We start from the raw sequence: 26,769 nt of genomic DNA, 5'->3' as shown, positions 1-26,769 counted from the left end.
GAATGAGTGTAAATGGGGGAGGGAGGTTTTTTGGGTTGGTGCAATAATTGTATGTGTATCTTGGGTTTTTTATGTTGATTTAATAAAAACAAAAAAAAGCAAAACAACAACAACAACAAAAAACGATACCGATAATTAAAAAAACGATACCGATAATTTCCGATATTACATTTTAAAGCATTTATCGGACATCCCTAGTTGCAACCTCACTTCAGAATGCAAAACACACAAAGTAAAAAAAATATTTTACTTTTGTAGTTGTGAGGACCAGGCAAATGTCCTCACAGTTAAAAGATCCTCACAGAAAGGGTGGTTTATCAAGTGCATGTCCACACAAGGATGGTGAAACAAGTGCACACACATCTTTGTATTTCTTACCTTCTTGAGACCTGAGAAAAAAGCCTACCTCTTTAGCACCAGCCTTTCTAGATATATAAAGATGTGTATTTACAACATTAATAATATATACATACTATGCAAATATAAAAAAGCTTGTTGTGGAAAAAACAACTTAGAATGTTGTGGCAGTATTATAATAAGTCGTAATTTTACTGAAAAACTGAACATTTGTGCAATATTATGATAAAAGATAAAAAATGTTACTCACTGACAGTCGCAATTCTACAAGAAAAGCTTGAAATGTTGGCAATTCTATGAAAAGACTCGTAGTTTTACCCAACAAGTCACAATTTTATAAAAAAAAAAACTAAAAAATGTGGGCAATATTATAATAATAATCTGAATTTTACTTGGCAAAATGATGACAAAAGTAATAATTTTACTACAAGAATGTCACTGCAAGAACAACAAAACAATTGGCAACATTGTGATAAAAGTCAGAACTTTATATGACAAATGTCTCAATTTTGCATTAAAAAGTAAAAATGTTACATAAAAAAGTAATAATTTTACGAGAAAACATTGCAATATTATGGAAATTATAAATGATAAATGGGTTATACTTGTATAGCGCTTTTCTACCTTCAAGGTACTCAAAGCGCTTTGACAATATTTCCACATTTACCCATTCACACACACATTCACACACTGATGGCGGGAGCTGCCATGCAAGGCGCTAACCAGCAGCCATCAGAGGCAAAGGGTGAAGTGTCTTGCCCAAGGACACAACGGACGTGACTAGGAAGGTAGAAGGTGGGAATTGAACCCCAATAACCAGCAACACTCCGATTGCTGGCACAGCCACTCTACCAACTTCGCCACGCCGTCCCCACATAAAGATTATGAGAAATTGTTCACACAATGTGAGAAAAAGACTGCTTTTAGTTTCTTTTAATTACAATTTTTTGTTTGTAATTGTTTTTTAATCTTCATTATTTACTTTGTTGTTAGCGTAGTGTATTTGTTCATCCTATGGTCACATATGGGACGCGGGTTGTCTTGCGTCAGCAGTGGAAGTCGTACAATCAGCTGTTCACCTGGCGGGTTTTTTCGGGTATGACTAGGGAAGTCCTTCTTTATCTGCCTTCTTGTTTTATACTTTATTGCTGCCTTTGCACCTGTCAATGGTTACTTTTATATGCACATTAAATCAACAAAAATCCGGACTTTGGAGCAATGTTCACGGACCCTAGTATTTGCCTCTCTATTAGATGCAATGGTTTTTCGTATTGAGACCATGATTTTGGTCCCAACTTGTTCACCGGTTGAGATGTCCGATAATATCAGCCGATAAATGCTTTAAAATGTAATATCGGAAATTATCGGTATCGTTTTTTTTATTATCTGTATCGTTTTTTGTTGGTTTTTTTTGTTTTGTTTTTAATTAAATCAACATAAAAAACACAAGATACACTTACAATTAGTGCACCAACCCAAAAAACCTCCCTCCCCCCATTTACACTCATTCACACAAAAGGGTTGTTTCTTTCTGTTATTAATATTCTGGTTCCTACATTATATATCAATATATATCAATACAGTCTGCAAGGGATACAGTCCGTAAGCACACATGATTGTGCGTGCTGCTGCTCCACTAATAGTACTAACCTTTAACAGTTCATTTGACTCATTTTCATTCATTACTAGTTTCTATGTAACTGTTTTACTTTTTTTTTTATTCAAGAAAATGTTTTTAATTTATTTATCTTATTTTATTTATTTATTTTTTTTTAAAAAGGACCTTATCTTCACCATACCTGGTTGTCCAAATTAGGCATAATAATGTGTTAATTCCACGACTGTATATATCAGTATCGGTTGATATCGGTATCGGTAATTAAAGAGTCGGACAATATCGGAATATCGGATATTCATTATCGGACATCCCTATTCACCGGTCCTCATATGGAAGGTACTTTTCCTTATTGATGTCTCAAGAAGGGTATAAATACAAGAACACACACACACACACACACACACACACACACACACACACACACACACACACACACACACACACACACACACACACACACACAGGCAGCTGTAACAGATGCTCTGGCCATATGCGAACTGTGCATCACAATCTGGAAAAAACCCAGCGTCGGAATATTAGTGGAATAAAGAGACGTGATTGGATGATTAGTTCAGTCACTCCTAAAATGAGACATTTGAACAGTATCTTCAGTAAATAGAATTATGGAAGGGCATGCATCTCATTACTGTGCTGCTCTCTTGTCTTCCCGCAGTTCCGTGTGGGGCCAATCTCACTTTTCGCACCGGGACCATTTTGTCTCCTGGGTTTCCAGAGCCTTACCTCAACAGCCTCAACTGTGTCTGGAAGATTACCGTTCCAGAGGGATCAGGAATCCAGGTTTGTTTTACGCGAGGGGAGCTGAGGGGGGTCACAAAGCCAAAATGGCATCGCTCAAAACGTGGGCTATGGCCATAATACAAACCCCCTTTCCATATGAGTTGGGAAATTGTGTTAGATGTAAATATAAACGGAATACAATGATTTGCAAATCCTTTTCAAGCCATATTCAATTGAATGCACTACAAAGACAACATATTTGATGTTCAAACTCATAAACTTTATTTTTTTTTGCAAATAATAATTTACTTAGAATTTCATGGCTGCAACACGTGCCAAAGTAGTTGGGAAAGGGCATGTTCACCACTGTGTTACATGGCCTTTCCTTTTAACAACACTCAGTAAAGGTTTGGGAACTGAGGAGACACATTTTTGAAGCTTCTCAGGTGGAATTCTTTCCCATTCTTGCTTGATGTACAGCTTAAGTTGTTCAACAGTCCGGGGGTCTCCCTTGTGCTATTTTAGGCTTCACAATGCACCACACATTTTCAATGGGAGACAGGTCTGGACTACAGGCAGGCCAGTCTAGTACCCGCACTCTTTTACTATGAAGCCACGTTGATGTAACACGTGGCTTGGCATTGTCTTGCTGAAATAAGCAGGGGCGTCCATGGTAACGTTGCTTGGATGGCAACATATGTTGCTCCAAAACCTGTATGTACCTTTCAGCATTAATGGTGCCTTCACAGATGTGTAAGTTACCCATGTCTTGGGCACTAATACACCCCCATACCATCACACATGCTGGCTTTTACACTTTGCGCCTATAACAATCCGGATGGTTCTTTTCCTCTTCCCACGACGTCCACAGTTTCCAAAAACAATTTGAAATGTGGACTTGTCAGACCACAGAACCCTTTTCCACGTTGTATCAGTCCATCTTAGATGAGCTCAGGCCCAGCGAAGCCGACGGCGTTTCTGGGTGTTGTTGATAAACGGTTTTGGCCTTGCGTAGGAGAGTTATAACTTGCACTTACAGATGTAGCGACCAACTGTAGTTACTGACAGTGGGTTTCTGAAGTGTTCCTGAGCCCATGTGGTGATATCCTTTACACACTGATGTCACTTGTTGATGCAGTACAGCCTGAGGGATGGAAGGTCACGGGCTTAGCTGCTTACGTGCAGTGATTTCTCCAGATTCTCTGAACCCTTTGATGATATTACGGAGCGTAGATGGTGAAATCCCTAAATTCCTTGCAATAGCTGGTTGAGAAAGGTTTTTCTTAAACTGTTCAACAATTTGCTCACACATTTGTTGACAAAGTGGTGACCCTCGCCCCATCCTTGTTTGTGAATGACTGAGCATTTCATGGAATCTACTTTTATACCCAATCATGGCACCCACCTGTTCCCAATTTGCCTGTTCACCTGTGGGATGTTCCAAATAAGTGTTTGATGAGCATTCCTCAACTTTATCAGTATTTATTGCCACCTTTCCCAACTTCTTTGTCACGTGTTGCTGGCATCAAATTCTAAAGTTAATGATTATTTGCAAAAAAAAAAAAAGTTTATCAGTTTGAACATCAAATATGTTGTCTTTGTAGCATATTCAACTGAATATGGCTTGAAAATGATTTGCAAATCATTGTATTCTGTTTATATTTACATCTAACACAATTTCCCAACTCATATGGAAACGGGGTTTGTAATTATCGGAAGTATTTTTAGTAATACTGAAATCTCCATAATGAATCACAAATATTCATGATGTTAGGTCAAACACAAGGCTGGGGTTGTACGGTATACCGGTACTAATTAAGTACCCCGGTACTAATTAATTAAAAACGGTACTATACTGCCTCTGAAAAATACCGATATATATATATTTTTTTGTTGTTGTTTTTTTTACGGACACGTGACATTGCTGGTAAAACGAGCAGAGGCCCATGTTAGGCAATGCACACACACGCACGTACTTACAAGCAGAAACAGTGTTTAGATAGAAAAAGGAGAATTGACTCATTTTGGCTTAAAAACAAAGGATACAGTTGAAGCTATAAACACCAAAGCGCCGCTCTGCGAGAGGTGGTTAGCTCTTACTCCTGTCATCCCCAGTCGACGGTGTTTCAGCTCCTCTAAATCACTAATCCTCGTCGCCATGGCAACAAAAATTGTTTACCAGTATCATCCCTGCAGGACGAGGAATAGCTAAACATGCTTCACTACACACCGTAGGAGGATACAATAGCTCGCCGCTAACAACAAGCTAGCGCTACTCAATGTAAACAAATGGGTGGATCTAGACAAACATTGACTGTAATGATACCAAGTACAAGTGCGTATCTATTCAACATCACAAAATCCTTAGGTTTTTTTTATTGTTTATAAACTCAGGAAATACGTCCCTGGACACATGAGGACTTTGAATATGACCTATGTATGATCCTGTAACTCCTTGGTATCGGATCGATACCCAAAGTTGTGGTATCATCCAAAACTAGTGTAAAGTATCAAACAACAGAAGAATAAGTGATTATTACATTTTACTCAACGCAAGTCAAAGTTTTACAAGAAAAGCTGAACATTTGTGCAATATTATGATAAAAGTTGGAATTTTACTCAATAACAGTCGCAATTTTACAAGAAAAAGCTTACATTTTTGGCAATATTATGAAAAGAGTCGCAATTTTACTCGACAAAAGTCACAATTTTATAAGAAAACTTTAACATTTTGGCAATATTATAATACTAATCAGAATTTTACTTGGCAAAATTATGACAAAAGTCATAATTTTAATTAATTTTGATTTTAATTATGACAAAAGTCATAATTTTACTCCAAAAATGTCACTATTTTACAAGGACGACAAAAAAAGTGGCAACATTGTGATACAAGTCAGTATTTTATATAACAAATGTCACCATTTTGCATTAAATAGTAATAATTTTACATAAAGTAAAAATTGTACGATAAAATATTGCAATATTACAGAAACAGAAAGAATATGAGAAATTGTTCCTAATTTTATAAGAAAAAAGTCGACACATTGTTACAAAACGACTGCTTTTAGTATTTTTTTTTTGTGGTTTTTTTGTTTGTTTGTAATTGGTTTTTAATCTTCATTATTTATTTTTGGTGATTTAGTTCAATAATAGTTCAAAATATTATGGCGATCTTGAATTCCCATAAACCAGGGGGTCCGCAGAAGTAGTGCAGGGTGGCCATAAAATTTGACTTTTTTCAATTTTTTTTTTTTTTTTAGATTTCCCCTGCAATTTGTCCACAAATCTAAATGTTTTTAAACTACACATTAACATTGATCCAACATTGTGTAGTGTCGGTAAAAACTGATATTAAATATTATTCATTCCAATTTAGCATTTAAGTTAGTTAGCACTGCAGTTGCTAGCGATTAACAGTGTTACATGGTCATATTTGAATATCTTAGTATCGCACAATAACAAGATAGCTTTAGGACCATATATATAGGCAAGCTGAAGTATTAACACATTTAGGCACATGTTTAAAACGTGATTCTGAATATTTTATGCAGCTTAGCCAGACCCAGACTCAAGACCTCCAGTGGTGCCCAGTTAAATTCAGTGTGAGACCCCTGCTTTAGCTCGATTCATTCATCTTTTATGCTCCGTGGGTGGCCCACATGTCATGAACTGACCCACGCTGCTTGACCTAATCACACATTTGCTCGTTCGTAGCTTGGAACGTGTATAATAAATGACAAAATACCAAAATGTAGCGTAAGGGTTGCGAAAGAGTCCTTCAATGCGCAATGTCAGTGTCTCCGTACTCAAGTCAGCACGATGTCTCGCCAATCGTCCTGTTAGTGGCACTCAAGTGAAGCAAAGTGTTGTGCAGGCGTCCGGTCTTTTTTTAAATTTTGTTGTTATTAAATCAACATAAAAAAACACAAGATACACTTACAGTTAGTGCACCAACCCAAATAGGTAGGTAGGTAGGTCTTTATTGTCATTGCACAAGTACAACGAAACTTTGTTTTCAGCACAAACCCGTTCAAGATTAGACAAACAAACAGTGTACAAGGTTACAGAACAGGAACGCTGATGGGTCGCCACAAGGAAAAAGGTAAACACTGTGGAAGGATGAGTAAAAAAACAAAACAATCTAGACTGGGCTCCTAAGGGGGCCCAGTCTCCATAGCAAAGCACGTATACATATTACAACGTACATCTCAAGATATCTAGCAACAAAAGGGAGGGAGTGGGGGGGGCCATGGTGGCAGGCTGCAGCTCTTCAGGCGCTGACCATCCGTCCATCACCCGTATGGGATTTGCGTCAAGGGCGTTGGAGTATGTGTGTGTGGCGTATATTTTTTTGTGGATGCATGTGTGTGTTTGTAAGCCTGAAGTGTGTCTCTGTTCCGCGGCCTTGATGTTGTGCAGCCGATAGTCAGTCCAAAGTCAACAACTACAGGTGTGTGTCCATGAGAGACACGAAGGGAGTTTGTTGTGTCTTGGCCGCACTGTCCTTCGGGAGAGTCTCCAAGCCAGGGAAACTATCCAAGTTAGAATTTTTTGTATGCGAGTGAAAATAAAATTAGCTTTTCACTCTAAATTGTCTATGACTGATCCTCAAATTCATCCTGTGGTTAATGCACCTTTTAACTGGCATTTTTAATCCACTTTGTATCCTTTATATCAGGGGTCACCAGCGCGGTGCCCGCGGGCACCAGGTAGCCCGTAAGGACCAGATGAGTCGCCCGCTGGCCTGTTCTAAAAATAGCTCAAATAGCAGCACTTACCAGTGTGCTGCCTCTATTTTTTAAATTGTATTTATTTACTAGCAAGCTGGTCTCGCTTTGCCCGACATTTTTAATTCTAAGAGAGACAAAACTCAAATAGAATTTGAAAATCCAAGAAAATAGTCACTTGTTTAAATAAATTCATTCATTTTTTTACTTTGCTTCTTATAACTTTCAGAAAGACCATTTTAGAGAAAAAATACAACCCTAAAAATGATTGTAGGATTTTTAAGCACATACACCTTTTTACCTTTTAAATTCCTTCCTCTTCTTCCCTGACAATTTAAATCAATGTTCAAGTAAAAAAAAAATTTTTATTGTAAAGAATAATAAATCAATTTTAATTTAATTCTTCATTTTAGCTTCTGTTTTTTCGACGAAGAATATTTGTTAAATATTTCTTCAAACTTATTATGATTCAAATTCAAAAACATTATTCTGGCAAATCTGCAAAATCTGTAGAATCAAATTTAAATCTTATTTCAAAGTCTTTTGAATTTCTTTAAAAAAATTTGTTCTGGAAAATCTAGAAAAAATAATGATTTGTCTTTGTTAGAAATATAGCTTGGTCCAATTTGTTATATATTCTAACAAAGTGTAGATTGGATTTTAACCTATTTAAAACATGTCATCAAAATTCTAAAATTAATCTTAATCAGGAAAAATTACTAATGATGTTCCATAAATTATTTTTTTAATTTTTTCAAAAACATTCGAATTAGCTAGTTTTTCTCTTCTTTTTTTCGGTTGAATTTTGGATTTTAAAGAGTCGAAATTGAAGATAAATGTTTCAAAATTTAATTGTCATTTTTTTTGTGTTTTCTCCTCTTTTAAACCGTTCAATTAAGTGTAAATATCATTAATTATTAATAATAACATAGAGTTAAAGGTAAATTGAGCAAATTAGCTATTTCTGGCAATTTATTTAAGTGTGTATCAAACTGGTAGCCCTTCGCATTAATCAGTACCCAAGAAGTAGCTCTTGGTTTCAAAAAGGTTGGTGACCCCTGTTATATATCAATATATATCAATACAGTCTGCAAGGGATACAGTCCGTAAGCACACATGATTGTGCGTGCTGCTGGTCCACTAATAGTACTAACCTTTAACAGTAAATTTTACTCATTTTCATTAATTACACGTTTCTATGTAACTGTTTTTATTTTATTTGAAGTTGTCTATATTTTTTTGTTTCAATGCCATGATTTTAATAGTCCATGCGGCCCCTGAGCTAAAATGAGTTTGACACCCCTGCCTTAGAGAAAACGTTGGTAGCAATATTGTTGTCCGGGTAAAATCGGGAGAAATTGGTGAGAATGGTGACACCGGGAGATTTCCGGTGGGGCACTGAAATTCGGGACTCTCCCGGGAATATTAGGAGGGTGTTACGTACGGCGGGGGAAGGAGACGACACAGCGACAGGGATAAGTTCAACAGGTTTATTGAACTTAAATATGTGCTGGGGTGTGTATGCTACTACGAGTGTGTGGTGAAGACTTAACAATGTAAATGTTACCAGAGGGTGTCGTTCGTGCGTGTTGGATGAATTGTCCACAAATCCAGAGGGGCAAGGCAAGAAGGAAGTCCGTGAGCAACCGAGAGGTCGGGCGCTGAAGAGAGGCATCGAGGTCTGTGTCCGAGCGGGGGTCGAGGATCGAGGGAAAGCAGTCCAAAGTCCGGAAGGAAGTCCAAGGGAACGAGGCGCACTGCTCGATCACTGGATACGGAGGGAAAACTGCGTGTAACACAGAGGACATATAAGACACGGGCAGAGGGAAAGCACAGAGAGCAGGTACGAGGAGGGAAGCCAGAGACGGGATTGCTTACTACGAGGAGTGAACTACGTTCCAGCACTGGATCTTCGGGTCCGCTTGCCTTTGTCGTCTGCCCTCATCAGATCCAGGTGCGCAGATTGTCGATTGCCTGCAGCCGTGCAGAGGGTTAGCAAGTATGACCGAGTGCTGCTGAGAAACGGATGTTTTTTGGATAAGAAACACTGAACTACACCGCATTTGATATGCAAATATCCATATTTATATGGTGATGACTTAATGGTCATTTATGTGTTTAGTGTTTACCGCCGACATGTGGTTGCTGACATAGCACTAATTACCAGAACACCTGGAGTATTGAAACGACACTTCTGTATGTAAAGAAGAACCTCTGCACCTGTGCCAAATTTGCGTATTTGCATTTCCGGTCACTTAGTCGTCTTTGCAGGAGCCCGCGGCTTAGTCCCTCGCGGGAGCTGCCTGATAGAACTTGTCTTGGCGTCCATTTTAGCCTGCGTGCATAACGACCTCTGTGCTGTCCCTCAGCTATTAGCTCTCTCCGCCACAGCTGGCTATTTTTATGGGTCAAAAACCTGCCACTAAACCCCTGAAGGCGCTGTGCGGCACACAACCCAAGTTGGGCTGCACGGAGGGCGAATAGACGACGCCTTTTTGAAGACGGACGGACGCTCACGGGCGCACATTTCCCTCCCTGACATTGTGCTCGGAGAAGGTGAAGTGCCGATTTTAGGGAGGTTTGCTATTCTGAGTTTAGGTGTTACGTGTACAGAGGGAAGACGACGGCACAGAATGCAGGGACGTAGTTTTAGCTCTATTTATTATCTATTACAATAGAAATAGAAGTGTGCAGCTAATCCAAAATATGTGTGGTGTGCGACTATGTGTAGAGATTAACTGATGAGTGTTACCCGGCGTGTTGAGCGAGGTGCGGAAGTCCAAGAGGGGGCCAGGCAGGCTCGAAGGTCCAGAGACAGGCAGGAAGTCGGGGGCAATAGCGAGGCGTCAAAAGTCCATGTCCAGGCGGGAGGTCGAGATCCGAGAGGCGGCCAGGGAACCAGAGGGAATACGGGGAGACGAGACACACAGCTCGTGACGTGGGAACGGAGGAATGCTGCTGGAAGGCGACAAGGAGGACACGAGACAAATGAACACAGAGGGGGAGAAACACAGAGAGAGAGAGAGAGTGCATAGAGCTAGATACACTATATTGCCAAAAGTATTTGGCCAGCTGCCTTGATTCACATATGAACTTGAAGTGCCATCCCATTCCGAACCCATAGGGTTCAATATGATGTCGGTCCACCTTTTGCAGCTACCGTATTTCCTTGAATAGCCGCAGGGGCGTTAATTAATTTAAAACCTCCTGTCACTCCGGCGTTTACCGGAAGCCGGCGGGATGGCCGTGCATGCGGTAATTATTTTAAAACCTCTTCTCACTCCGGCGTTTACCAAAAGGAATGCGGTAAATTTAGGCGTGCGCTTTGAGTGTGATGTAAGCATACCATCATGAAAAGCACATTTAATTAAAAAAAAAACATTATTATGGTCTTACCTGTACTTATAAATGGAGTTCATTTGCAGCTCCTTCTGATCAAAAGCATCGATAACTTCTTTATAGAAGTCTTCATTATTTTCTTTCTTCAGTTTTAAAAGTCTCGATGGAGATATTCCTTTAATTATTACCTCCTGCTTCCATTGAAAGTCCAGTTTAGAAAACGGTTTTATTTTAGATACCGGTATGTAATCCTCCTTGTTAAAAGTTCAGGCAGAGGAAAAAAAAAAAAAATCTCTTGTTGCGTGTGTTCACTTCTTCTGCAGTACCGGAAGTCGCAAGAAGGATCACTAGCGCGGCAGCGCCCTCTACCACCAGGAGGCGGGAGTCATTTAATGACTTATACAGTATTTGACACACGCAGCTACGGTATATTAATAAAACATAGCTGCTTACTGTTCTTTTTAGCATACTGTACCGGTATTCAATAGCTTGGACCTTAAATCCTACTGAATAGCTCTTTATCTTTTTTCCTTTGTGCGATTGCAAACTACTGAAAGCAGCTTCCTCCATTTTGAAAATGAGGACAGGTAAAGCGTCACTCGTGACGTAACGAATTTGACCCGGTGGAAGTTCTAGCCATATGCTAAATATTTTACGAAACGACTTTGACCCGGCGAAAATGATAGACATGCGATAATAAAATTAATATTTTGCGAAACGAATTTGATCCGGCGTTAATAATGAACCGGCGATAAGGCCAAGCATGCGTTAATTATTTTGAGAAACGAGTTTGACCCGGCAGTAATTCTAGACGTGCGAATACTATATTCCCTGCGCCAATTCAAAGAAATACGGTATTACAGCTTCAACTCTTCTGGGAAGGCTGTCCACAAGGTTGCGGAGTGTGTTTATAGGAATTTTTCACCGTTCTACCAAACGCGCATTGGTGAGGTCACACCCTGATGTTGGTGGAGAAGGCCTGGCTCTCAGTCTCCGTTCTAATTCATCCCAAAGGTGTTCTATCGGGTTCAGGTCAGGACTCTGTGCAGGCCAGTCAAGTTCATCCACACCAGACTCTGTCCTCCATGTCTTTATGGACCTTGTTAAAGTACCAATGGTTGTCACACACACACTAGGTGTGGCGAAATTATTCTCTTCATTTGACCCATCACCCTTGATCACCCCCTAGGAGGTGAGGGGAGCAGTGAGCAGCAGCGGTGGCCGCGCCCGGGAATCATTTTTGGTGGTTCAACCCCATGTTGGAAGAGGAAGGGGCCCCGCTCCAAACTGTTTCCACAAGGTTGGGAGCATGGGATTGTCCAAAACGTTTTAGTATTGGAGCATTTAAAGTTCCTTTCACTGGAACTAAAGCTCCTGAAAAACAACCCCACGCCATAATTATGATCATTTGGATAATACTTTTGGCAATATAGTGTATGAGGGCTTACTGTACGGGAACAGGTTGCTACGTTCTGGCCCGGAATGCAGGTTTTCACTGGCTTAAGAAGGCAAGTCTCTCATCTGCTTCAGGTGTGCATATTGCTGATTGAAAGCAGATGCCTGCTGCAGCCGGAGTGGCGCGCGCTTGGTGGTGCGCCCGGGTCGTGACATTAGGTCTGGTCTTTGTCCTACTTGGCCTCGTTTTCACGAGTGTTCCTGTATCAGCTGGAAGAGACACACAAACTGGTGCAAGAGTCCTGCATTTGTATTATTGTCTGTCAGTATGCTCCAGGGCTTGAAGTTTCTCAAACAAAAGCAACTTAAACAGAGAGGATTATTTTAGTCCTTCCCAAGCCCCCCCCCCCCCCCCCCCACCCCCCCCCGCCCCCCCCCCCCCGACTCGATTTGCATTTTCTAAAATTATGAGCCGCAGTGCCCGGGAGGCAACGAGGCGTGCTCTTCACCGTTGCTGCATTGTAGTTGTATCTGCGGAGAAGTGCATCGGGATCGGGATCTGGGCGTCACAATCAAGGGAACTCAGAAGTGATTTTCCTTGGCGGGCACATTTTCCGTGGCCTCCTAATGAAAGATCAATGTGTCATCCCCACCCCCCCACCCCGTCTCTTCAAGATGCGCCACAGCCACGACCACAGCCCCCCCTATCCCCTTTAATTGGCTTGTTTCCAATCTATAACCATCAGCAAAAGAGTCGGTTTAGCTACGGACGTGAGTCGGATCCAAATGAGAGGCTGGGGGACTGAGAGAATAAATGAAGGAACTTGTAAAAAAAACCGATGCAGACGAAAACCATATTGGCTTTTTTGAAAGCCCATTGGGTAATTTGTGTATTTACCGGGAAAAACTTAAATACCCAAGAAAATGCTGCCTGATGTGACATAATTAGTACTAAAAACCTTGTGCGTATTTGCAGGAAAACCAGGGGCCCAATAATTGTCCCTGAGGGACACCGCTGAGGCTTCATTTGAAGCTCGAGCAATTTTAACAAGATGGCTCAGAGATGATCAACAATTTCCCAACAGTCTTGTCTTCTTTCCGACACAACAATGACCGATGGTAGTTATCGGGGCCTTATTCCGGAGCGAAAGGAACGCACACTCTGCAACGAGTGCCTGGCGGTGATGTTGCACCAGTAACTTTGCGAGATGAGTGTGGAGGGGGGGCGTGGCCCGCGGGCCTGGCGCGGAACGGGGTGTGTTAGGACCGGCCTCGAAGACAGCGACAGGTGCGTAGATGGCCCAGGTGGACCTGGTTATCTAATCACCTGTCGCCTTCATTAGCAGCAGCCGTGAGGAAACGAGTTGTTGGAGTCGAGGGGTGCTGCTGAGAGACACTGTGCTGAAAAGCAAAAGACTTTGCATCATTAAGTAAAATAAACCGGTGTTATATGCTGAATTCCTGGCAGTCTCTAGTGGGTTCTTCAGACCACCACAGACTGCCAGGAATTCAGGATGCAGTACCGCGGCAGGCCCGCGGGCCACGCCCCCCTCCACAATGAGATCACATAATCTTTTTACACCTTTTTGCCGACCTTAACACGCCATGTACCATTATCACAGGAGGACCAGAGGGAAAAGAATGGCTATACGTGCTACACACTTAGGCTATGTCTACACTAAGCCGGGTAACCCCTTAAAGCAGGCATGTCCAAAGTGCAGCCCCAGGGCCATTTGTGGCCCCCAGCTAATTTGTTAATTTGCAAATACTACAATAAAAATGTAAAACATGAAAAAGTGTAATAAAAGAGTAAACAGGTGAAATGTAACAAGAAAAAGTGGCAATGTTGACACTAATAACACAAAGCTGCCTGTTATTGACCTATTGAAGGCTCCAATTACAATTCCACTTTGAAATATTTTGGGGGGAAAATATTGCATATTTTGTGCGAAACAAAGTTTTCTTTCACAAAAAGGGAAACAAACAAACAAACAAAAAAAATGAAAAAGTTATAAAATCTTATAATCAACAGATCTACAGACTTAAGCGTTAATAGTAAAAAAAAAAAAAGAGAAATTTGGCTTATTTTCAACACTCATTCTTTTTATTTTTTATTGCTATGAATTATTGACCTATTTAAGGTTCCAATTACTTCACATCAAATATTCCACTTTGAAATGTTTTGGGGGAAAATGTTGCATAGTTTGTGTGTTTGCCATATAAATAAGGGTTTTGACATAAAGGGCATAAACATAAAAACAACATTTTAAAAAACGTTATAACGACAGACAGACTTGAAGTTGATCTCGAGATTCAAGCGTTAAATGAAAAAATAATAAATTATGACTTATTTCTAACATTTTACCGGGGACCAAACTTGAGGAAAGCCATAAAGGTTTAAAAAAACCAACAACTATATATTGTATTGGTTTTAAAAAAAGGAAAAATATAAAAATGGCCCCCGCATGCTTTGATTTTTCAGTCTGTGGCCCTGAGTGGAAAAAGTTTGGACACCCCTGCCTTAAAGGAATAATTATTTAGCCTAAGCCCTGTTTCAGCCACACTAAACCAGCGTTTAAGGTCCCCCTGCTCGGACAATTTTTTACACGGGTAAGTGCGCCGTGTATTTCTTGAATCTCCGGCTCTTAGCTTTGTATGGACTCATTGATCGTTTACAAAGTGAGTACGGAGAGGAAGTGACGTCAGAAAAAAGGCGCCACAGCCAGCTTCATAATAAAGCGGTTTCGTAACTCTGAGCTAACCACTGGAAATATGGAGGCGAGTCATCCAGACGTGCCCGTGTTTCTCCTTCCTCTACATGTACAGACGCTTGTGGAAATCCCACATGAATACCTTAAGAGAAAGCCATTGCAGCTATTTGGGATACAACACTTCTCAGACGGCAAGAGAACTTTCCAATGTCCGGGTCAGCTGGGATTCTACTTAGTGAAAAACTTTGTCCATTTGTCGAAGGAGAGACAACGAGAATGCGGGCTCCCGTGGATGTGATTAAAAAAAGGTAGCGCATGCTCTGTATTACCTGGCCGTCGAGGGAAGACTACGGAAAACAGCGAATGCATTTGGACTGGCAAAGCAGACTGTATCAGTTATTGTCCGCCATGTATGTCACAGACTCAATGTCTAGGTCCAGAGTAGCTTGCTTTTCCCTCACCCAAAATGTCCCCAAAACCACACGACACTAAATGAAATAACATTATTTCTGTTAAGTGGTCCGCGACCCCAAAAAGGACAAGCGGTAGAAAATGGATGGATGGATGTGTTAAGTGGTTATTTAAACTCCTAAAAAAGTTGTTTTTGGTCCTCCATTGCTCCGACACACCTCAGTCAGGTGGAAAGCAGACTGACTGAGAGGATGTGGCAGCAACGTAACATCCTTTGCCCTTCAAAATAAAGCTCCGTACTGTGACAGAAAATATCGGAAGTACCAAAATAAAACCACACATGTTCAATAAAATGTCCAAAAAGTATAAAGAGAAACGAAACCAAGTTACAAAAAACAGATTTTGGTGAAATAATACATCAATAAAATAAATGTTTTCCTTCTAACATGTTACATCTACAGTCGTGGTCAAAAGTTTACATACACTTGTAAAGAACATCATGTCATGGCTGTCTTGAGTTTACAATCATTTCTACAACTGTGATGTAGTGATTGGAGCACATACTTGTTGGTCACAAAAAACATTCATGAAGTTTGCTTCTTTTATGAATTTATTATGAGTCTACTGAAAATGTGAGCAAATGTGCTGGGTCAAAAGTATACATACAGCAATGTTAATATTTGCTTACATGTCCCTTGGCAAGTTTACCTGCAATAAGGCGCTTTTGGTAGCCATCCACAAGCTTCTGCTTGAATTTTTGACCACTCCTCTTGACAAAATTCGTGCAGTTCAGCTAAATGTGTTGATTTTCTGACATGGACTTGTTTCTTCAGCATTGTCCACACGTTTAAGTCAGGACTTTGGGAACCCATTCTAAAACCTTTATTCTAGCCTGATTTAGCCATTCCTTTACCACTTTTGAGGTGTGTTTGGGGTCATTGTCCTGTTGGAACACCCAACTGCACCCAAGACCCAACCTCCGGGCTGATGACTTTAGCTCGTCCTGAAGAATTTGGAGGTTTTTCATTGTCTCATTTACTCTCTGTAAAGCAGCAGTTCCATTGGCAGCAAAACAGGCCCAGAGCATAATACTACCACCACCATGCTTGACGGTAGGTGTGGTGTTCCTGGGATTAAAGGCCTCACCTTTTCTCCTCCAAACATATTGGTGGGTATTGTGGCCAAACAGCTCAATTTTTGTTTCATCTGACATCACATGGACAAAGATAAGACCTTCTGGAGGAAAGTTCTGTCAGCCCAGTTCTGTCAGTTGGGTCTTGGGTGCAGTTGGGTGTTCCAACAGGACAATGACCCCAAACACACGTCAAAAGTGGTAAAGGAATGACTAAATCAGGCTAGAATGAAGGTTTTAGAATGGCATTCCCAAAGTCCTGACTTAAACTTGTGGACAATGCTGAAGAAACAAGTCCATGTCAGAAAAGCAACACATTTAGCTGAACTGCACCAATTTTGTGAAGAGGAGTGGTCAAAAATTCAAGCAGAAGCTTGTGGATGGCTACCAAAAGCGCCTTATTGCAGTGAAACTTGCCAAGGGACATGTAAGCAAATATTAACATTGCTGTATGTATACTTTTGACCCAGCACATTTTCAGTAGAGCCATAATAAATTCATAAAAGAAGCAAACTTCATGAATGTTTTTTGTGACCAACAAGTATGTGCTCCAATCACTACATCACAAAATAAATAAGAGTTCTAGAAAAGATTGGAAACTCAACACAGCCATGACATGATGTTCTTTACAAGTGTATGTCAACTTTTGACCACGACTGTAAATAAAATTGCATTGCCTAGCCTATTCTTACAGTGTTTGTCTTGTCCTTAGCAACTATTACATATAAATCCATCCCATCAATCACTCAGTCAAAAAGCATCCTTTGTTTCTTATGCTCTCCTCTTTGAAGGCTGACATTGTTCCCTTCACCATCCAATGAGTGTCACCCTCCTTCTCTCAGATCCAGGTCATCAGCTTTGTCACAGAGCAGAACTGGGACTCGTTGGAGGTGTTTGACGGGGGTGACAACACTGACACCATGCTGGGGAGTTTCTCAGGTACCCTAGTGATATCTTACATATATACTGTATGTCCCATGTGCTGATGGAATCCAGGTGTCAACAGCAAGCCCTGACTGCTATTGTCCTCACAAACACCTTCAGTCCATTCCTTGTATTTTTGCCTCGTTTCCCTTTCATAGCAAGAGGTTGTTTTTTTGTTTTTTTTCCGAGCATTGAACCAAATGCAAATGCTCCGAAGCAAAGCCTGGTAGCTATTTGTCAGTAGCTCGCACAGTTAGTCATGGTCGGCCCACGCCAGAGATAGCATCACTAAACGCTACTATTAATCTTCTCCCCCCCAGGCACTACGGTTCCAGCTCTCCTCAACAGCACGTCCAACCAACTCTACCTGCACTTTTTCTCCGATATCAGCGTGTCCGCCGCTGGATTCAGGCTGGAGTACAAAAGTAAGTGTTTTCCGGACCATAGAGCGCACCGCTATGTAAGCATCACCCACTACATTTTCAGAAGAAAAAATAGTTGTCCATATATAAGTCGCAGATATATACGTTGTAAAACGAGTTATTTATAGAGATGTCCGATAATGGCTTTTTTGCCGATATTCCGATATTGTCCAACTCTTAATTACCGACACCGATATCAACCGATACCGACATATACAGTCGTGGAATGAACACATTATTATGCCTAATTTTGTTGTGATGCCCCGCTGGATGCATTAAACAATGTAACAAGGTTTTTCAAAATAAATCAACTCAAGTTATGGAAAAAAAATGCCAACATGGCACTGCCATATTTATTATTGAAGTCACAAAGTGCATTATTTTTTTTAACATGCCTCAAAACAGCAGCTTGGAATTTGGGACATGCTCTCCCTGAGATAGCATGAGGAGGTTGAGGTGGGAGGTAGCAGGGGGTGTATATTGTAGAGTCCCGGAAGAGTTAGTGCTGCAAGGGGTTCTGGGTATTTGTTCTGTTGTGTTTATGTTGTGTTACGGTGCGGATGTTCTCCCGAAATGTGTTTGTCCTTCTTGTTTGGTGTGGGTTCACAGTGTGGCGCATATTTGTAACAGTGTTAAAGTTGTTTATACGGACACCCTCAGTGTGACCTGTATGGCTGTTGACCAAGTATGGATTGCATTCACTTGTGTTTGTGAAAAGCCGTAAATATTTTGTGATTGGGCCGGCACGCAAAGGCATTGCCTTTCAGGTTTATTGGCGCTTTGCACTTCTTCGTACGTCCGTGTACCGTTTTAAAAAGTCATAAATTTTACTTTTTGATTCCGATAATTTCCGATATTGCATTTTAAAGCTTTTATCGGCTGATAATATCGGCAGTCCGATATTATAAGACATCTCTAGTTATTTACTCATAAATATTTACGTTTGTTTATGTACATACCTTTAGTTGTTTCCAAACGGCAGTAAAACGGCTGATCAAACAAAACGGAAGTCATCGTCATGGACCCACTATTTAATATTTGTTTACTTTGAAGGTAGAAAAGCACTATACAAGTATAACCCATTTATCATTATTAATTATCATTTACTTACTATGGTATATTATTTATCCATCATTTATTCACTGTTCTGTTACAGAGAACAAGAAAATGGGATAAAATTGCTATGGTATGAAAAGGGGCAGGACTAAATAAGCTCAGCTTCTTCCCACTCCTTTTCGGACGTGCTGCAACGAAACATATGGAATTATGTGACGCGTTACATTGTATCGTATGCATGTTTGAAATAAACTGAAACTGAACTAGCTGCTAAAGTTAGCTTTCCAATCAGCTAAACAGACTCAATAACTCCACAGTGACGTTTTAGTGAATTTACTAAGGGAATTTGTGAAACTGGAGCAACACAAAAATAATGCAATTGTAAGTAAATAATACGAACACATACACTCGTAAACATGTTAGCTAAGGCTAACGACGTTACGATAGCAGATACAAAAATGCATTTTAAAAAAAACTCCTGCAAACATCACACATGGCACGGTTTAGTAAGAAACAATTGTTTTAGGTATATTGTAAAACCTCCTGTAAAAATCCATAAGAGTAGAAACGCTATGGACGGTTTTACTTCCGGTTCAAGGCTATAACCTCCTAAGGCCCAAGCTGTTTGTTTACATGCTTTTTTTTATTTATCTTTGCTATTTGGGCTTATTGGACCCTAATTAGAATAAAAACTAAAAATCATCTTTTGATATGATGTACTTAGTCCATAAGTGCACAAACGTGTACTTCATGTGTAGTAACATGCTAATTCTTATTTTTACACTTTTTTTTTCCAAATTCCATTGTATGTTATACTTATATAAGTGTCCATATGTCGGCATAAGATCCCAATTCAGTAGTGTACACAATTTTGGAAATAAGACCTAAAAGGTGCTGTCCACGCATGTGGCCACTAAGCCTTTAGAGGTTAAAACGGGAATTGCATTTTCATCCGGCAACACCTGCAGTGAGCAAACTTGTCCAAAAGATGGCGCCATAGCACACACAATAACATAGTTTCAATGTTTCTACTTGGCTTTAATGACAACTATTGAACCCAAAACATGATGGCCATCAGCAGAGAGAAATCCATGCATTAGCCTGCGCCGTTTTATAAGCCGCAGGGTTCAAAGCGTAGGGGAAAAAAGGCCGGAACTTACAGTACTCATTATTTATGGAACTCCCCAACACCTGTGAGAGAATTATGAAATCATTTGAAGACTAACTGCAGGTTCATTTGGGTGCTTATAAAAAGGTTTTATTTCACTTCTGCTCAGAAACGTGTGTTTTTATTTTCTAAGATAACATTTCTTTTCCTCTCAGCGGTGTCTCTCACCAACTGTCCCGAACCAGTGGTTCCTATGAACGGCATCAAGGTCGGGGAGCGTCTTCAGATGAACAACGTGGTGTCCTTTCAGTGTGAACCTGGATACACCCTGCAGGTAAAACCATCGAAATGATAAAAACTAATTGTTACCCATGTAAAATATGTACTGTATCTCACAAAAAGGAGTAAAGTAAATCCCTCACAACCTTGTGTTTTTTCTAATGACAGAATATATTATCAATGGAAAATATACTACACAATTGGAACTTGGATATCATTTTGAGTAGTCAGTGTACAGCATGTATAGCAGTGTGTATTTTCACACTTCATCTGAAACGTTTTTGTACTTTTTCTTATTTAAACTTGAATTTATTTTGATGCATGTTTTTACTAAAACTAATCAATGGGAACTAATTGCATTTTACCATTATATTTTTATCAGTGATGGAGCAGGAAAGGGCTAAAAGGATTTTTGCTGTCAAACTGCATATAAAGATTCATTAATTGACATAGGGGCCCTACCTCCCTCTGATCCTTCCTTTATTTCAATACAGTCACAAATCCCCCTTCTTTTTGCTTTTTGTCACTTAAGACACGTTTAAATATTTAGTTACCCAATATCTTACTGGATGAAAATTGCAATTTTTTGCAATATGATGTATCTGATTTATTCATGTCAGTGTGAACAGTGGAATTTTTGAAAATCCGTTGCAGTTTGAACGACCGGGTTGTGTCAATCCGACCTCAAAGTCATCAAAAAAGTGAAACATTTCATAATTCTTACAAGAAAACAAGCAACATTTAAATATTTTCGCATTCACGTCGATGCCCCTTCGCCCCTGGCACCGACTCCTCGCCCACCGTCTCCCCGGGACAGACGTTGAAGCAAATGCAACACAAACTGTGAGAGTTTGCCATATACATGCTACTGATTAGCATTAGCAGGTTTACATGGCGTTTTTTAAGACCTCCAAATGTTACTACAACTAAGATGCACGTTACAATGAAACCGTGTGCAATAAGTTCAATACTTACAGTATTAACACTTTATAGGGCTCAACATAAGACTTGCAGCTTAAAGGCAAAGACTACTCCCTGGCTAGCCTATACACTACTGACATTAAACAACTTGAGTTTAATTTGATGCTTGTTTTGTACTAAAAGTAATCACTGAGTGTAATAATTTCAATACTTACAGTATTAACACTTTATAGGGCTCAACATAAGACTTGCAGCTTAATGGCAAAGACTACTCCCTGGCTAGCTTATACACTACTGACATTAAACAACTTGAGTTTAATTTGATGCTTGTTTTGTACTAAAACTAATCAATGGTAACAAATTGGAATTTACCATAATATTTGTATCAGTGACTGAGCAGGAAAGGGCTAAAAGGATGTTTGCTGTAAAATTTCATATACAGATTCATTAATTGACATTTCCCGTGCCCTTCTTTGCACAAAACATGGCCCCCATGGGTCCCGGGGCCCTACCTCCCTCTGATCCTTCCTTTATTTATACAACTAAGATGCACATTACAATGAAACCGTGTGTAATAAATTCAATACTTACAGTATTAACACTTTATAGGGCTCAACATAAGACTTGCAGCTTAAAGGCAAAGACTACTCCCTGGCTAGCCTATACACTACTGACATTAAACAACTTGAGTTTAATTTGATGCTTGTTTTGTACTAAAACTAATCACTGAGTGTAATTAATTCAATACTTACAGTATTAACACTTTATAGGGCTCAACATAAGACTTGCAGCTTAAAGGCAAAGACTACTCCCTGGCTAGCCTATAGACTACTGACGTGGAACAACTTGAATTTAATTTGATGCTTGTTTTGTGCTAAAACTAATCAATGGTAACCAATTGGAACCTCATAGCCATAGCACACATAATCATGTGTGTAAGAGGGAAACTTCAAAGAACGCATTAAAGACATTAAAAGAGCAGAGCTGATGCAACCAGCCACTTCTACACACAGCCGCAAAACAACAACAAATGTATATATTTACTGTGGTGGCCTCTGCGGTGTTCCACGCCATCGTCTGCTGGGGTGGGAAGAGCATGGCCAGAGACAGGAGCAGACCCAACAAAGCAACCAAGAGACCCCTTGGCCGCCCACCGACTCTCGGCCAGTGTCCAGAATATAAATTGAAAGGGATTTGCAAATCATTGTATTCTGTTTTTATTTACCATTTACACAACGTGCCAACTTCACCGGTTTTGTATAATATAATATAATATAATATATAATGCTGGCTACACTTGGTCTTATTTGTGGTATCTTCTGCTCTGCTGTCTCCAAGGGGAGCTCACACATCACCTGCATGCCCGGAACTGTCCGACGATGGAACTACCCGCCGCCTCTCTGCATCGGTAAGGTTTTCTTCCCTGTTCTTAACCGTCTGACGTCTTTCCCTGGGGGTGGTCCTTTGTCTCGCTGGGGTCCCCAGACGACCATCTGAAGCACGATCTGGCTTTCAGGACCGGTGGTCTTGATCATGGTGGGCTTTTTGTCGCCCCTTCCATTTGGAGGGGGAACAAGTTGCCTCTTGTGGCGGTTCAAAAGGTGGAGTGCACGTCTTTGGGTGTTTTTAGGCCTAATGGATCCTGCGGGAGCACTTTGACAAACAGGCTCCTTCTGAGCCCGTGATTGGTTGAAGTGTCGCAGGTTCATTATGCTGCGAGCCATCAGAAGTAGAGGAGCCAGCCCATTATTTATCCCTGAGAGAAAAAATACATCAGCTGCCTTTTCTCTCTTTGTGTTAAGTGGGCTGTTCTTCTCATCTATTTCTTCCCCCACGCTTTTCTTATTCCCTGACACCCGCCTTGCAGGACCTCCCACTGTTTTCTGCTGGAGTCAGCTGATGCTTTTAACAGTTTAGTCCCCTTTTATCTCTTTTTTTTTCTCCACTTCAGGAGTTCTCACCCTTTTCATCTTTGGTGATAGCATCACCACTTTTATTTCCGACTGTTTGGAATCCTCATCTCGGATTTCAGTCGAGGAAATGGTTTAAGATGAAAGTGGGAAGGCTGACAAACATGTGCCACTAGATGAACCTTTAGGTCTACTAACCACACAGTAGGTGTACGCTACAGGTGTACACAGGTGTCAGACTGACAAGCTCAAAGAAGTGGTATAAGTAACCACACGGTGTATGATCTTTTTGATTTTTTTAAAGTTTCTTACACATCCATATTTCTGAAAATGTCATGTTCCTACTTAAAAAAAAAAAAAAAAAGTTTATTGCTGTTTTTGTTAAAAACAAAACACAACAAATTGTTTATTCTGGAGACAAAAATAATACGTGCAATATTTTCCAAAATAAAAAATTGCAAAGTAGAATACTTGAGATGAGTTCAGTCAAGCCTGAAATAGGTCAATAATTCATAACACTGATTTTGATGCATTATTATTTTGGAGTATTGACAGTTTTGAAAATGTTTTTTTATTTTATTTTATTGCGTTTTTTTCTTAAAAAAAAAAAAAAAAAGAAACACCCAAAAAACAAACAAATTGTTTATTAAGGTAAAAACATAAAATATGCAATATTTTCTAAATTGAGTAACAACGTGGAATACTTGATGAGTTCAGTCAAGCCTAAAATAGGCCAATAAATTATAGCATTGATTTTGATGCGTTCTAATTTTGGAGTATTGAAAGTTTTGAAAATGTTTTTTTTCTTTTTTTTTATTGCATTTTTTTCCTAAAAACAAAAATAAAACCCACCCAAAAAACAAACAAATTGTTTATTCAGGGAAAAACATAAAATATGCAATATTTAAAAAAAAATAAAGAATTGCAAAGTAGAATACTTGAGATGAGTTCAGTCAAGCCTGAAATAGGTCAATAATTCATAACACTGATTTTGATGCATTATTATTTTGGAGTATTGACAGTTTTGAAAATGTTTTTTTATTTTATTTTATTGCGTTTTTTTCTTAAAAAAAAAAAAAAAGAAACACCCAAAAAACAAACAAATTGTTTATTAAGGTAAAAACATAAAATATGCAATATTTTCTAAATTGAGTAACAACGTGGAATACTTGATGAGTTCAGTCAAGCCTAAAATAGGTCAATAAATTATAGCATTGATTTTAATGCGTTATTATTTTGGAGTATTGAAAGTTTTGAAAATGTATTATTATTTTTTTTTTATTGCATTTTTTTCCTAAAAACAAACAAAAATAAAACCCACCCAAAAAACAAACAAATTGTTTATTCAGGGAAAAACATAAAATATGCAATATTTAAAAAAAGATAAAGAATTGCAAAGTAGAATACTTGAGATGAGTTCAGTCAAGCCTGAAATAGGTCAATAATTCATAACACTGATTTTGATGCATTATTATTTTGGAGTATTGACAGTTTTGAAAATGTTTTTTTATTTTATTTTATTGCGGTTTTTTCTTAAAAAAAAAAAAAAGAAACACCCAAAAAACAAACAAATTGTTTATTAAGGTAAAAACATAAAATATGCAATATTTTCTAAATTGAGTAACAACGTGGAATACTTGATGAGTTCAGTCAAGCCTAAAATAGGCCAATAAATTATAGCATTGATTTTGATGCGTTATTATTTTGGAGTATTGAAAGTTTTGAAAATGTATTATTATTTTTTTTTATTGCATTTTTTTCCTAAAAACAAACAAAAATAAAACCCACCCAAAAAACAAAAAAATTGTTTATTCAGGGAAAAACATAAAATATGCAATATTTTAAAAAAAGATAAAGAATTGCAAAGTAGAATACTTGAGATGAGTTCAGTCAAGCCTGAAATAGGTCAATAATTCATAACACTGATTTTGATGCATTATTATTTTGGAGTATTGACAGTTTTGAAAATGTTTTTTTATTTTATTTTATTGCGTTTTTTTCTTTAAAAAAAAAAGAAGAAAGAAACACCCAAAGAACAAACAAATTGTTTATTAAGGTAAAAACATAAAATATGCAATATTTTCTAAATTGAGTAACAACGTGGAATACTTGATGAGTTCAGTCAAGCCTAAAATAGGCCAATAAATTATAGCATTGATTTTGATGCGTTATTATTTTGGAGTATTGAAAGTTTTGAAAATGTATTATTATTTTTTTTTATTGCATTTTTTTCCTAAAAACAAACAAAAATAAAACCCACCCAAAAAACAAAAAAATTGTTTATTCAGGGAAAAACATAAAATATGCAATATTTTAAAAAAAGATAAAGAATTGCAAAGTAGAATACTTGAGATGAGTTCAGTCAAGCCTGAAATAGGTCAATAATTCATAACACTGATTTTGATGCATTATTATTTTGGAGTATTGACAGTTTTGAAAATGTTTTTTTATTTTATTTTATTGCGTTTTTTTCTTTAAAAAAAAAAGAAGAAAGAAACACCCAAAGAACAAACAAATTGTTTATTAAGGTAAAAACATAAAATATGCAATATTTTCTAAATTGAGTAACAACGTGGAATACTTGATGAGTTCAGTCAAGCCTAAAATAGGTCAATAAATTATAGCATTGATTTTGATGCGTTATTATTTTGGAGTATTGAAAGTTTTGAAATTTTTTTTTTTTTTTTTTTTTTTTTATTGCATTTTTTTCCTAAAAACAAACAAAAATAAAACCCACCCAAAAAACAAACAAATTGTTTATTCAGGGAAAAACATAAAATATGCAATATTTTAAAAAAGATAAAGAATTGCAAAGTAAAATACTTGAGATGAGTTCAGTCAAGCCTGAAATAGGTCAATAATTCATAACACTGATTTTGATGCATTATTATTTTGGAGTATTGACAGTTTTGAAAATGTTTTTTTATTTTATTTTATTGCGGTTTTTTCTTAAAAAAAAAAAAAAAGAAACACCCAAAAAACAAACAAATTGTTTATTAAGGTAAAAACATAAAATATGCAATATTTTCTAAATTGAGTAACAACGTGGAATACTTGATGAGTTCAGTCAAGCCTAAAATAGGCCAATAAATTATAGCATTGATTTTGATGCGTTATTATTTTGGAGTATTGAAAGTTTTGAAAATGTATTATTATTTTTTTTTATTGCATTTTTTTCCTAAAAACAAACAAAAATAAAACCCACCCAAAAAACAAAAAAATTGTTTATTCAGGGAAAAACATAAAATATGCAATATTTTAAAAAAAGATAAAGAATTGCAAAGTAGAATACTTGAGATGAGTTCAGTCAAGCCTGAAATAGGTCAATAATTCATAACACTGATTTTGATGCATTATTATTTTGGAGTATTGACAGTTTTGAAAATGTTTTTTTATTTTATTTTATTGCGTTTTTTTCTTTAAAAAAAAAAGAAGAAAGAAACACCCAAAGAACAAACAAATTGTTTATTAAGGTAAAAACATAAAATATGCAATATTTTCTAAATTGAGTAACAACGTGGAATACTTGATGAGTTCAGTCAAGCCTAAAATAGGTCAATAAATTATAGCATTGATTTTGATGCGTTATTATTTTGGAGTATTGAAAGTTTTGAAATTTTTTTTTTTTTTTTTTTTTTTTTTATTGCATTTTTTTCCTAAAAACAAACAAAAATAAAACCCACCCAAAAAACAAACAAATTGTTTATTCAGGGAAAAA

The 26,769-nt window shown here is 38.2% G+C and overlaps 1 protein-coding gene across 2 annotated transcripts in view; it reads left to right on the top strand.

Moving 5' to 3' along the window:
* csmd2 (CUB and Sushi multiple domains 2) overlaps positions 1 to 26,769 on the top strand; it is a 691,992-nt gene that overhangs the window by 479,559 nt on the left and 185,664 nt on the right. For both annotated transcript variants that reach the window (XR_009822205.1, XM_062030117.1), the window contains 5 exons: positions 2,649 to 2,773; positions 17,274 to 17,370; positions 17,676 to 17,780; positions 20,157 to 20,275; positions 22,480 to 22,549. Coding sequence is in view for 1 of the 2 variants with exons in the window: in XM_062030117.1 (XP_061886101.1) it covers positions 2,649 to 2,773; positions 17,274 to 17,370; positions 17,676 to 17,780; positions 20,157 to 20,275; positions 22,480 to 22,549 (516 nt within the window). In the remaining variant the exon portion in view is untranslated. The remainder of the gene's footprint in view (positions 1 to 2,648; positions 2,774 to 17,273; positions 17,371 to 17,675; positions 17,781 to 20,156; positions 20,276 to 22,479; positions 22,550 to 26,769) is intronic.

This window comes from Entelurus aequoreus, linkage group LG20 (assembly GCF_033978785.1).
Source record: "Entelurus aequoreus isolate RoL-2023_Sb linkage group LG20, RoL_Eaeq_v1.1, whole genome shotgun sequence".
NCBI classification, from domain to species: Eukaryota; Metazoa; Chordata; class Actinopteri; order Syngnathiformes; family Syngnathidae; genus Entelurus; species Entelurus aequoreus.
The sequence above is the reverse complement of the archived record's forward strand: the minus strand, read 5'-3'. Positions and strand labels throughout refer to the sequence as shown.